At 40.7% G+C, this 13,602-nt stretch overlaps 1 protein-coding gene and 1 pseudogene across 4 annotated transcripts; both read left to right on the top strand.

Moving 5' to 3' along the window:
- Positions 1-931: 931 nt before the first annotated feature.
- Positions 932-5,832, top strand: LOC131319645 (uncharacterized). 4 transcript variants are annotated; one of them, XM_058350006.1, is made up of 7 exons: positions 932-993; positions 1,558-1,902; positions 2,871-3,097; positions 3,902-4,012; positions 4,442-4,597; positions 4,831-5,072; positions 5,399-5,832. In XM_058350006.1, exons 2-7 carry the CDS (start codon positions 1,571-1,573, stop codon positions 5,720-5,722), a joined length of 1,392 nt encoding a protein of 463 aa, XP_058205989.1. In that variant the 5' UTR covers positions 932-993; positions 1,558-1,570; the 3' UTR covers positions 5,723-5,832. The 4 variants fall into 4 exon arrangements, with proteins under 4 accessions (XP_058205989.1, XP_058205988.1, XP_058205990.1 ...); XM_058350005.1 differs by having other exon boundaries at positions 986-1,380; XM_058350007.1 differs by lacking the exon at positions 932-993 and adding an exon at positions 1,001-1,380 and having other exon boundaries at positions 5,415-5,832.
- Positions 5,833-12,516: 6,684 nt separating this feature from the next.
- Positions 12,517-13,362, top strand: LOC131321317 (ferric reduction oxidase 2-like; annotated as a pseudogene).
- The last annotated feature ends 240 nt before the right edge of the window (positions 13,363-13,602 follow it).

Genomic DNA, 13,602 nt, shown 5'->3' with positions numbered 1-13,602 from the left:
TGATTCTTTAGTGCAGCCAGTCAATAAGTCTGACTGTGCTCAGATAGTGGGAGTTACTTGGTTGGCCTACTGTTTTAATCAAAACACAAGTTTATGAGGTCCATCCGTGCATTGCCGAGTTGAAATCTAAGTCGTCCATTGTCAAAATTGGACGGCTCGGATGGGGGCAACACCCATGTTGTCCCTAAGGTCCCCAAGTTCCTTATCCTTGGACGGGACTCTAGAAATGAGTGATGACTAGTACTAATGGGCAATTTGGCTTACAATGACTAGTAAAAATTTGTCTTCTTTTTTTCTTCTTCTTATTTTTGTCTTTATTCACAAACTTTGATTCGAGTATAACTTTTTTGTTTTCTAATTATTCTCTCAAGATGAAGTAATAATTCACTCAAATTTGATGCAAAACTATAAAATGCGAATTGTTTTAAATAAATACAAAAAATAAGCCAAGTTACTATTATTTTTTGGAAAATTCTATGTACCCTGAAAGAGTACCCACAAATGACCCCGAATTTAAAAATCAATGGTCCAGATTCACTTAACCCCGAATTTGAAAATCAATGGTCCTGATTGACTTTAAGTGAATCTGGACCATTGATTTTTAAATTCGGGATCATTTCTGTGTATTCTTTCGGGGTACCTAGCACTCCTCTTATTTTTTTGCCAAAGTAGGCCTAAATTAGGTTTAAATTATGATTGTGTCTCCATCAAAGAAAGAAAAACTATGGCCATGTCAGCATCAACGGTAGGAGAAATTTTTGGGTGCCGAGCGGGTATCACGTGGGGATAATCGTAAGCGATCCCTGCCGTCCAATTCTCTCTCTCCCTCACCCAACTACTCTCTTTCCTCTTTTTCTTTGTCTAAAATCCGGACCGTCCAAAACACGTTTAGACGGCTGAAATTGCAGATAGAATATACGTGTGTGGCGGGGCCGGCACCCAAAAATTTCTCGGTAGGTAGGTCTCTTACCTCGTCAATGTGGATGAGAGTTGGTAATGTTGGAAAAATGAAAGGATTGGGTGACCTTTGGCTTGCTCAAGCCAATAACTTTCCCATATTCATGGTGGAGGTTTTCCCCTGTTCAATATGGGGGTTACGCTCCTATTCATCGTGGGAGTTTCTTCCATATTCATCGGGGCTATTTAATCCCGTGTTCACTCCTTGGCATCATTACAAGGGTCCCTTCAGCCTATATAAGGAGCATTCTGGTTCATAGTTCAACACGAATTCACAGAAATTTCACAAGTACACTGGTGTAGATTGAGAGAGACATACGCTGAGTAAGTTCGTCAAAACGATCATCGGTGGTGTTCTGACGGTCGTGGTTAGAGCCGGATCAATCTTGGGAGACAGACGCCGAGTCACCTCAATACCCTCCGGTAGGCGGTGAATTTGTTTCAAAGACAACTGTGAAACAAGGGTTTCAGTACACGAATCCATTCTGTATTTCGGTTTGCATTTCAGTTTTGTAATTTCTTTACGTTGTAATTCTGTTCATGTGTAAATGTAATAGAATTCGTATTCTGTATTCTCGATTGAAACATTTTGGGTAACAGGTAAACACCATAAATGGCGTCGTCATCGTCGCCGTCATTGGTCACCTGCTTCTCTGCTCCTCCGACGTTACGTCTCGCCTCTCTATCTCTGTCGCCTTTGCCGCTACTTCAACTACCAACCCTCTCTTCCCGCCGCCACCTCTGTACATTCTCAACGACCAAATCCAAACCACTATTATTCCCTGCCACAAGCACAACCTTGTTCGCCCCTCAAAATTTCCCCCAGGACTCAATTTCGAATCGGTGTCTAACGGTTAGGTCTCAATTGAATTTCCCTCTCGTCTCTCCGCAAGACCATTGGGGAACATGGACTGCTCTCCTCTCCATCGGCGCTTTCGGCCTCTGGTACTCTCTCTCTCTCTCTCTCAACTACAAGGGCGACTGCGGCTTGTTGTTAGCCCTTATGAGAGGAGCAATTTTGTTCACCCTCTCGCTTGAAGACCCACATGAGGGTGTGCTCGTTTGGTTGGTGCTTCACTACGATAATCAAAACCGTTTATTTTGTCCAAATTCATTTCTTATGTAAAAAAATTCAGCTTGGTAAGCATGTGATCCAAAAGTTCACTTTTTCAATCAAGAATTTTACAGAAAATAAATGAACTTCTAGATGAAGCATTTATCAAGATTTGATTGAGCTGAATTTTGAACGGTTTTGATCAGCAAAATAAGACACGGAACGAGCGTACCCTCGAGGGTGAACAAAGTGAGAGCATCCCCAATCTTTACTGAAAAGTTTTCAAATTTGATTGAAGTTTCGAGTAAAACCTTCATTTCTTACAAAACATTCCAATGGATGGACTCAAATTTAATTTGCGTAAAAGCTTCATTACCGACATAATGGTAAATTTGAGAAGCAGAAAATAGCATAGGAATATTTGAGCAAAAAGTTGAGTCGTTCTTGATTAGTGTAAAACTGAACTTGATAGAGATTTGAATTGTGGGGTGGAGTTGGTTTTAGAGGCCTTTTACAGTTTACTCAAATTTTGAGTTTGAATAAAAGAAAAGGGCATTAAGCAATTTAATTGGTAATGGTGTATTTGCCTTTTCAGACTTCTCCACTTTTTCTTTTTTCTTTTCCTTATTTGGAGATATTAGAAATTAAAATGCCTCCAATTTCATTGAAAAAATGGATTCTATAGACTTTTTTTTTTGGATTCTACAGAAATTTTTTTTGGATTCTATAGACTTCTAAGGACAGACTAAATTAATGAAAGCTTTTGTTAAGCTATGAGATATTCAACTACTTATTTAACCAAATTAAAACAGTTCGACGGGTTATTTGTCATGCAATTTTCTTGTTTCTGTAATTAAAGGTCGGAGAAGACCAAGATTGGGAGCATGGTGAGTTCAGCATTAGTGAGCATTTTGGTTGGGCTTGGAGCAAGTAATATGGGGATTATACCTCATGAAGCACCAGCATATTCGATTGTTTTTCAATACCTGCTACCGTTAACGATACCATTGCTGTTGTTTAGAGCTGACCTGCGGAAAGTGATACGTTCAACTGGAACACTGCTCTTGGCCTTCTTGCTTGGATCAGGTCTTGTACAATTTCAGATCGTTTTTCATTTCTATCAGAAGCTTTGTTGAATGCTTATATTGGTCTCGATGGTCAATTACTTAGGTAGTATTTCTTGTAGGCCTGTATGAAAAAAAAATTCCCATGGTGTTTTGACTTTGGTTTTCACATTACGACTAAAAATTTCTGCAATAAAGCTTAATTCCCTGTTTCATAATTGAAGAAAAAGAAATGAAAGAAATTATCTATTTTGTCTCATGGAGCTAATATGCTCCTCTCATCTTTTTGGGTATTAGCCTTGGAAAGCATTCAGTTACCGTGTGTCATCTTTTGGCACTGCTGAGTTGATTTTCCCAGGGTTACATGTCATAAAGAGTGGCTCACTTATTATTCAGCTTCTCTTTTCTTCTTTTGAAAAAGAAAAGTGGCAACAGTTTGTATAAAGTTGTATGTAACTAGGATTATGGATCTTTTTTTCTAGAGCTTCAACTTTTACAAATGGTATATTCTCGTAGTATTACTCCGTTGGAAGGGTAGGCCCTTTTGTTCAGGCAGGTGACATTGCTTGTAAAGGGGTGCTTGCAAGGTATCATCTAATTGCAAATGACAAGATTGGTTTCTGGCACCTTTTTTTTTTTCTATCCCATCTTGTTTGTTGTTTGCATGTAGATCAAATTACAGTCTCGACTAGTCACGGACACGGCTGAAAATCTTACTACCTACTCATGATAGATTTAATCACCCAGCAAGCTGTTGAACTCTAAGAATGGCATTTTGTTTATTTCATTTCTATGTAAGTGTACTCGTTTATCTTTCGTGTGACAGTTGGTACAATAGTTGGAACCTTATTGGCTTTCCTGATAGTGCCAATGAGATCACTTGGTCAAGATAGTTGGAAAATAGCCGCTGCACTGATGGGTAGCTATATTGGTGGAGGTAATTTCTTACAAATGTTTCATCTTGTTGCCTTGGCTTACGTTCTGCTTACAAATTTAGCTGGCGAAAGGGGATGTATCTACTGGCATATGCAAGTCAGTGAAATAAATTGTACTACTGAAACTACTGACGTATGGTATTATTTCAACTATCCATGATGCTGTTTCGCTATTCTCTATTATCTTTATTGAGTAGCTCCTTTGAACTACACTTTCCCTACTATATTATCCAGCTTCGCTTCTTCATATGTGGCATACCACTTTGTTGCTTGGCTTCAGAGTTGTTTTACTTTCTAGAAAGAGGATGTGCATCTGTTGATAGTGCTTCTCATATTGGCTCTCGTTCAATTCCTTTGGTCTTGTTCTCAGAATGCACTGGTGTTTCTCATTTCCAGAAGCTGAGCAAGTCTTTGTTTCTGGTTTGCTGTAGCCGTCAATTACATTGCAATTTCAGAGGCGCTTGGTGTCTCTCCGTCAGTTTTGGCTGCAGGTGTAGCTGCTGATAATGTTATTTGTGCTATATACTTTGTGGTGTTGTTTGCACTAGCATCAAAAATACCTTCCGAGGCTTCTGCACTGCCAAATGGTAAGTAATTTGTAGCTGACCCAGTTGAATGGGGCTACAAATCTTGCTTTCTATAATATCATTGCTACTGAAACCACCCAGATTTTACCTTTATGCGGTGTTGGATGTGGGAATCATATCAAAATTAGAAATTATGAAGTGCTTACATTTCTTAGTTCAATAAGTTAAGAAAACCAAACCATGATGATGGTTTTCCATCTTGATATTTAACTTTTACCAGACATGACTTGCAGATCCTACTGCAAATATGGAGTCTGATTCTGGAAGTAAGCTTGTTGTGACACAAACTGCTGCAGCTCTTGCTGCTTCCTTTGCTATCTGCAAATTTGCCACTTGGCTCACCAAATTATTTGGAATCAAAGGAGGTGATCTTTCAGTAATAACGGCAATTGTTGTCTTTTTAGCAACTGTCCTTCCAAAACATTTTGGTTATCTTGCTCCTGGCGGCGAAGCTATTGCTGTGGTCTTAATGCAGGTGATTGAAATTTCTGCCCTTCAGTCGATTTGCATCACAGATTGAAACTTTTTCCTTTTACATATATATGATATGATTTATCATTCCAATGAATAGCCTGAGCTTAGATAACCCATCTATTCCTTCCGCAGAAATGAAAGTTTTATGTAAATTGATAAAAGAAACCGAAAACGGAACTATAAGGATTTTGCATTCTAGACTCTGCACAAGAATATTGCCACAGTTTAGGTTTAACGTTGCTTTTCTTATGTACTGATTCCTTGTCTCCATTTCGGCATTTTGTTGTTTTGATTGGAAATTGTTTGTTCATTATTTTACGACGACAGATATTCTTTGCTGTAGTGGGAGCCAATGGGAGCATACGGAATATCATTTTAACAGCACCTAATATCTTCGTGTTTGCTTTTATTCAAGTGACCATCCATCTTGCTGTGATCCTTGGGTTGGGAAAACTATTTCGCTTTGACCTAAAACTCTTACTTTTGGCGTCAAATGCCAACATTGGAGGGCCTACAACAGCTTGTGGGATGGCCACAGCCAAGGGCTGGGGCTCTTTGGTTGTTCCAGGAATTTTGGCGGGCATTTTTGGTATCACAATTGCAACATTCCTTGGCATTGGTTTTGGGATGTTGGTTCTCAGACACTTGTGAACTTTGGAAATTCCCAGGAATTGTATTGTTGAATTCTGTATGATATCGTCGAATTTGTGATTCCATGCTGTACAAAACTTCGTGATTGGCAGAAACTGATTCTCTTATCAGCTCGGCTCACTTACGATCTACTACAATTTATCTCTTGCACCTTGCTGTTCTACAATTTCTCTCTTGCACCTTGCTGTTTGAGAGAACAGTGGTAGTATATGCCTTGGGAAGAGCTCCTCTCGATTCTCATTGAGACTGCACTGCTCAATTTTGGCATTTGACTCCATTTCGTAATCGGAATCGTTCAGTTAGTTATGTTGTAGGCGGGGAAAAGAGCCCACTTTCCGGTGACCAGTTCTTTGGTTTGGCGGGCCGTCAGCCTTACGTCAGAGTCGAGCATTCACAGCTCACGGCTTCTGTTTTATCATCTTGTGGGGAAATACAAACCAAATTTCCAAGGCACACCACCTCTGCATCTGAGCATATACAAATTAAATGTCAAATATTGAATTTTGTTTGGCAAATGGTTTTCAGAAACTGCAGTCAGAATTTTGTTTTTCCGAAACAACCCATCTTTAAAGAAACACTAGTTCATTGTTTCTTTTTCCCAAGTAAACGAAAACACAAAACAAAACGAAAGCAAATAGATAATTCTATCATTTTGCAGGTATTTATAAGCTGACAAATTTTCTAAAACACAAGAAACTTTTTATCCAAGATTACAAATATAAAAAAAAAAATTCCAAAAATCTCAAAAGATACAGAAAACAAAGGATTCACATAACTTTCGTGGAATGCAGATGCTCAAAAAAGTTGCGGAGGGGGAATTAGCTTTGATCTCTGGATTAAACATGTGGAGCACAAGCTTCTCTCGCATCAGGCGCAAGAATCTTGAGCTCTTGTTCTAGATTCACTCTCTCTACACTCTTCATTGTCGTCTTTATTTTCCTTTATTTTCCATGCGGCTTCTCCTTCTGCATCATCACACTTCCAGGATTCTACCTCTTTTTTATTGTTCAGTATATATGCTGCTTGTAATCCAAGCAAAAGATCTGCCTAGTTTCTGCCCGTATTTTGCCTTGTGAAACTCTGGAGCTCAACTTCTCTAAAATCCCAGGTAAATTCACAGTTCATAAGTAATTGTTTTATGAAACAAGTACATAGGGATGACAACAGTGCAATTTTTCGGTTAACCAACGGTTTGACTAAAATTGTCATCCGACTCATCCCTACTAGTACAAAGGATCCAATTCAACTTTCAGAATGATAGATATACAAACAATGTATTTTAGCCGGCTCAACAAACAACGTATTTCAGTTTTTTTTTTAAATTATTTTCACTAATACTGTTAGCTCTTGTAGATAAAGTTTTTAAAATCATCTAAAAAGTAAAAAACAAATAAATTAGAAAAATAGTCATTTTTTAGATGTCCAAAATAGTGAAAAGGAACAAACAAATGGGGATGGAGGAAGTTAGGAACAAGAAAAGTGGAATTTGAGATGGTAACTTACAGGTGTGACTTGTGCTCTTATTCTTTCGTCCCGGTGTCGAGATTGTGTTATAATCCAACAAGTAGCATGTTCATGCATGAAACGGAAGTTCTCCAAGCTTCAATGGCATCCTTTCACCGTTACCTCCAACAATAATACCAGTCCTAACAGGTTCAGTGTCATCATAAAAAGTGAAGGAAGCTGATATCAAACATTGTACCAAAATCTTTCACAGCCTATTCCACTGGAGCGCCTTAAGGTCTCTGTTGAAGGACCTGACAGACCAGTATCAACTCATCTTTTCAGATAAGTTAAAGGCAAATACAACAAAGCCTTCCCAAAGTTAGGCTATCTTGGGATTATAAATTTCTTGACAGGTACATAGAAGAAGAGGAAGGTTGCGGGGAAAAAAAGAGAAGAAAATTAGTAAGAGAAGCTAAATCAGTTTCTTCACTGTCCCTATCATTTTCCTTTGCCTCCACAAATACGTAATCCAAACATGGCGTTACAGATTTTGAGAAGATTTTCAGCACAATAAGCTTTATCATACTTTTAACAGACAAAACCAGACAATAACTAGAGTACCAACTACCAAGTACGAGGAACAAGTGCTGAATGTTAAAGAACTAGTAATCTCCTGTATAAGATGGAAGCTTTGATACTTGGTTAGTGATAGAAAACAGAGAAACAGAGACGGAAAATACTGATATTATTTCTGAATGAATTACAATGAGGTGAGTACATCTTTAAATAGAGTAAAGCTATGCCTAAGAAAGGAAGATTACAAGATTTGATTACGATATGATTACCCTATGATTACGCTATGATATGATTACGATATGATTACCTTATGATTATGCTATGATTTGATTACGATACATGTCCTAAAATAGCATATTACAAGAAGATACAGAATATATATTCTAGATACAGAATATATATTCACACCCCCCCTCAAACTCAAGGTGCGAGGGCAGAGAGCATCGAGAGTTTGTCAAGGAGAAAGCGGAAACGAGCAGCGGTATGGGTCTTCGTGAAGAAATCAGCCAGCTGCAATGTGGAGGAGACGAAGGGTAAAGCAATGGTGCCAGACTGAAGATGCTGACGTATGAAATGACAATCAATCTCAATGTGCTTCGTGCGCTCATGGAAGACCGAGTTGTGAGCAAGCTGAATAGCACTCTTATTGTCGCAGTAAAGAGGCGTAGGAGTAGTAACAGAGACCCCCATATCGGAAATAAGCCAGCGAAGCCAAACGATTTCAGAGGTAGCATGGGCCATGGCACGATATTCAGCTTCCGCGGTGGAGCGAGCAACAACAGATTGCTTTTTGCTTTTCCAAGAGATAAGAGAATCGCCTAGAAAAACACAGAGGCCAGAGGTAGATTTGCGGTCATTGACATCACCTGCCCAGTCAGCATCAGCATAAGCATGGAGGGTTAAGCTTGATGTAGAAGAAATCAGAAGGCACTGATGAAGGGTACCACGAAGATAACGGAGAATACGTAAGAGGGCAGCCCAATGCGTAGTCCGAGGGGCAGAGACAAACTGACTAACAATGTGAACTGCATAAGAAATATCTGGCCGAGTAACAGTAAGATAAACTAAGCAGCCCACCAATTCGCGATATTCCGTAGGATCCTGCAGGGGGACACCATCAGAGGCAGAGAACTTGGCATGGAGTTCAAAGGGAGTATCAACAGTCTTCGTATCCGTGAGACGAGCACGGTGAAGAATATCAGTAACATACTTGGACTGTCCCAAAAGATACCCCTGAGGAGAGGAAGCAACTTCAATACCAAGGAAATAACGTAGCGGGCCCAAGTCTTTCATTTCAAACTCACGGAAGAGATGACTTTTGACTTCAGCAATAGCAGTAGAATCAGAACCAGTGATGATCATGTCATCAACATAAAGTAAGAGAAGTACCAGGCAATGAGAGGTGCGACGGAGAAATAGAGCAGAGTCATGCATGCTGGGCGTGAAGCCAATCTGAAGAACAACATCCTGGAAGCGTGAATACCAAGCGCGAGGGGACTGTTTCAAGCCATAGAGAGCACGACGCAAGCGACAAACCATACCGGAAGGATGAGAAAAGCCAGGAGGAGGCCGCATATAAACCTCTTCAGAGAGATTGCCATTGAGAAAAGCATTCTTTACATCCAACTGAGAAAGAGGCCACTGGTGCACTGCGGCCACTGAGATCAAGGTGCGAACAGTGGTCATTTTGGCAACGGGGGCAAAAGTTTCCTCATAATCAATCCCATACTCCTGAGAAAACCCTTTAGCAACTAAGCGGGCTTTATACCGTTCTAAAGAACCATCGAATGAGTCTTAACCTTGTAGACCCATTTGCAACTGATTAGATTCTTACCATCCGGAAGTGAAACCAACTCCCAAGTTTGATTGTGAGCAAGGGCAATAAGTTCAGCTTGCATGGCATCCATCCAATTGGGATCATTGCAAGCTTCTTTATAGGACCTAGGCTCAAAATAAGTGTGAATGCGGGAAAGGAATGATTGATAAGAGGATGAGAAACAAGTATTAGTAAAGCCATATTTTACCGGTGGTTGACGATTGTCGCGGACGGAATACCGGCGGGCAGGCGGATCAGGATCCGCAGAGGCAGATTGGGGAGTAGCTGTAGAAGTTGGACGACGGGTGTAGACCTGGGTGATCGGAGCACGACGAGGTGATGCTGAGGGGGCTGTAGAAATATCAGATACCTGAAGAGTGGAGGTGTACTCTTCGGGAGGCACATCCAGATCCATAGGAAATGGGTCAATATGGATCAAGTCTTCTTTGGCTACTGGAGCAGTGCGAGGTGGAAGAGTAAAATAGGGAAGACGCTCTAAGAAGACAACGTGCCTTGAAACATAAAGCTTTTTGGTCACAGGATCATAACACCGATACCCTTTTTGATTAATGCCATACCCTAAAAAAACACCTAAGACACAGCGGGTGCTGAGCTTAGTGCGGTATTTCTTGGGGAGGAGACCAAAACAGGTAGAACCAAACACTCGAAGAAGAGAGTAATTAGGAACCTGACCATAAAACCGCTCATAAGGAGAGCTACCAAAAAGAAGAGGGGTGGGCATCCGATTCAGGAGATAGGCTGCAGTGAGAACAGCTTCTCCCCAGTAACAGGACGGGACGGAGGAAGATAGGAGTAGAGACCGAGCAGTATTAAGAAGGTGACGATGTTTTCTTTCAGCTCTACCATTTTGGGCAGAAGTGTCAGTGCAAGACGATTGGTGGATAGTCCCAAGCGAATCTAGGAATTTATGAAACTCTGAAAGTGAATATTCCCCACCCAAGTCAGACCGAAGAATTTTAACCGATGTAGAAAACTGATTTTGAACCATGGCATGGAAATTCTTATAAATCGTAAAGAACTCAGATTTGTGTGTCATTAAGTAAACCCAAGTATACCGACTAAAATCATCCACAAAAGAGACATAATAGACAAAACCACCTTTAGTAGCAACCGGAGAAGGGCCCCATAAATCAGTGTGAACAAGCTGAAAAGGCGAAGTAGAAATAGAGGTACTTTTATTAAAAGGTAAAGCTGACATTTTTGCAAACTTACAACCACTGCATTCTGAAATATTACTGACTGAAATATGACCCAAATGACCTGACTTAACTAAAAGTTTTAGACGTTCACTAGACAGATGTCCTAATCTAGAATGCCAAAGATAAAATGGAGATGACTTATGATCTAAACAAAAAGATGACGCAGCAGTGGAAGAAGGTTTTATTGGGAGATGCAAGTGCTCCAAAAGATAGAGATCACCAACTCTACGGCCTGCCCCAATCTGCTTCTTGGAATCCCGATCCTGCACAACACAACCAGAGGAAGAGAAAACAACATCAAAACCAGAATCGGATAATTGGCTGATTGAAAGTAGGCTCAAAGACAACTGAGGAACATAAAAGACATTAGGAATAGATAGTGAAGGTGCAGTAGAAGATAGAATGGAGCCAATAGAAGCAACATGCATGGGAGAACCATTAGCTGTGGCAATACTAATAGAAAAAGCAGGTGGCACACAATTACTAAGAAGAGACATATCAGGAGTCATATGATGAGAAGAGCCAGAATCAAAGATCCAAGTGGTGGGTTGGATACCTGAGGTGGGAGAACCATGCAAACCTGAGTGAGTGGTAGTCATGGCAGAAGCTTGGGGGGAACCCCCTCGAATGGCTTCCATGTAAGCCTGAAACTGTTGAAATTGCTCATAATCAAACTCTGGAGGTGCACTACTGGAGGCCGGTGCTGCCAAGGCTGCAGGAGGGCGAGAATGCTGTTGTGGTGCCCGAGACTGATGCGGGGCATGAGGACCAGTTGACTGAGTAACATTTCGTCCCTTTGGCTTGGGACGGTTAGGGCATTGATGCTTCCAATGACCCTTCTGATGGCAATAGTTACACTCATCTTCACGAATTTGAGGCCTTGGCTTGGCCGCAAATTGGACAGGATGAGATGCTGGAGTGGGCGAGTGATGTGTCGGATATTGGCCAGATGGAGCAAATGGAGCAGCAAAGACAGACTGTGAGGGAGGTGCAAGATTAGCCACTTTGAACCGCGTTTCCTCAGCGATAAGCTCATGAACAGCACCATCTACTGAGGGCAATGGAGACCGATGCAAGATAGCCCCACGAAGAGGCTCAAACTGAGGCCGAAGGGCCATGAGAAACTGAACAAGTCGTAGTTCCTCAAGAAATCAGAGTACCAATCTGCCTTAGACTGGTTCGTCGGAGTTGTAACAGAGGTTGCCGGAGCTACTGCAGTGCCTGCAAGTGCTGCTGGAGGTTGTCAGAGTGTGGGTAGGTCACCGGCGGTTGGAGAGGGATGGGTGTCGGCTGCTGTGGGTATTTCTTGTGAATTGAGTTGCTGAAAAACAGAGAGATAGGGAACGATAGTAGCTGACAGAGGGAAAGAGATTTGAGGATAGAAGACTGATTGGAAAACAGGTTAGGGTTTCGGAACCTGGCTCCGATCCCATGATAGAAAACAGAGAAACAGAGACGGAAAATACTGATATTATTTCTGAATGAATTACAATGAGGTGAGTACATCTTTAAATAGAGTAAAGCTATGCCTAAGAAAGGAAGATTACAAGATTTGATTACGATATGATTACCCTATGATTACGATATGATTACCCTATGATTACGCTATGATATGATTACGATATGATTACCCTATGATTATGCTATGATTTGATTACGATACATGTCCTAAAATAGCATATTACAAGAAGATACAGAATATATATTCTAGATACAGAATATATATTCACAGTTAGATGCATCATTTGACATACATATATTTGAGGAGGAGGAAATATATACTACCATGCAGCCAAGACACACTAGTGACGATAAGCCGAGGGAGTGGCATTACTCCTTGTAGCTCTATCATTCATGAGCTCCTTTTTAGCACAAGCACAAGAGGTTGCAGCACAAAACAGTTTCTCCTCATTACTGCTTTCAAGAAATCTGTGGATCTCACCATGCTAGATTTCCTCCTCCCAGTCTCTGGCAGCAACTACGGCATTACTCAATTGCCCTTGCAGATTGAGGCATATGTAACAATAGAGAAAGAACTCCCTTCAGATGACCAAAAGCTCTGCCAACCCGTCTGGTTCAAGCCCAGTGCCACGGATGTACCAGTTTGGCAGTTTCTGCAAATTTAGGCTCAAACAGCTGGCTTTGGCTTGGGGCTTTAATTTCATCCTCATTTCTCAAATTTCTTCTGCTCATAGGCCTTCTTACAAGTACTACATTTACCATGTGGATCACAACACTGACATGAGATTCTCATACAAGGCAAAATCAGCTCTAAACATGTTAACCATATGCATCTCCAAAACTACGCCTGCAGCAGCAGCTATTATGTGGAGCCAGGTTCATCGTTTTCTAATGGGGAAAGAGAATTGGAAAACTTTCCACTTTTCCTTCTTCTTTTTTTTTGGATTTACCTAACCACTGAGAATTCATGCAAATGCATCACTAACAGGTCCAGAAATCCTAGAGCATTGTTCCACATATACGAATGAACTTCAGGGAGAAACTAGGAAGGTAATTACGATGGCATCAGTTCTCAAAGGATAAAAGGGTACTCTTACAAGCAACTCTTCTGGATACATCAATTTTACTCTGGATGCATCAATTTTACAAGGATGTTATATGTATTAGTTCTGGATTGATCGTTTTCATTTTCCAACATATATCTCCTGCTGAAAATTCTTCACCTTGACAATCATTGGCCCCTCATAATTTTCATTTGTCATGGCCAACATTCTTAACTTCTGTACTAATTCAGGAAAGTTCTATTCACCGCCAGAATAATGAGTTGGTGGCCTGCCGTAATTAAAATTTTCCTTGTGGCA

Source organism: Rhododendron vialii, chromosome 3a (genome assembly GCF_030253575.1).
Source record: "Rhododendron vialii isolate Sample 1 chromosome 3a, ASM3025357v1".
NCBI lineage: Eukaryota > Viridiplantae > Streptophyta > Magnoliopsida > Ericales > Ericaceae > Rhododendron > Rhododendron vialii.
This window is presented reverse-complemented; position numbering and strand designations above follow the sequence as displayed.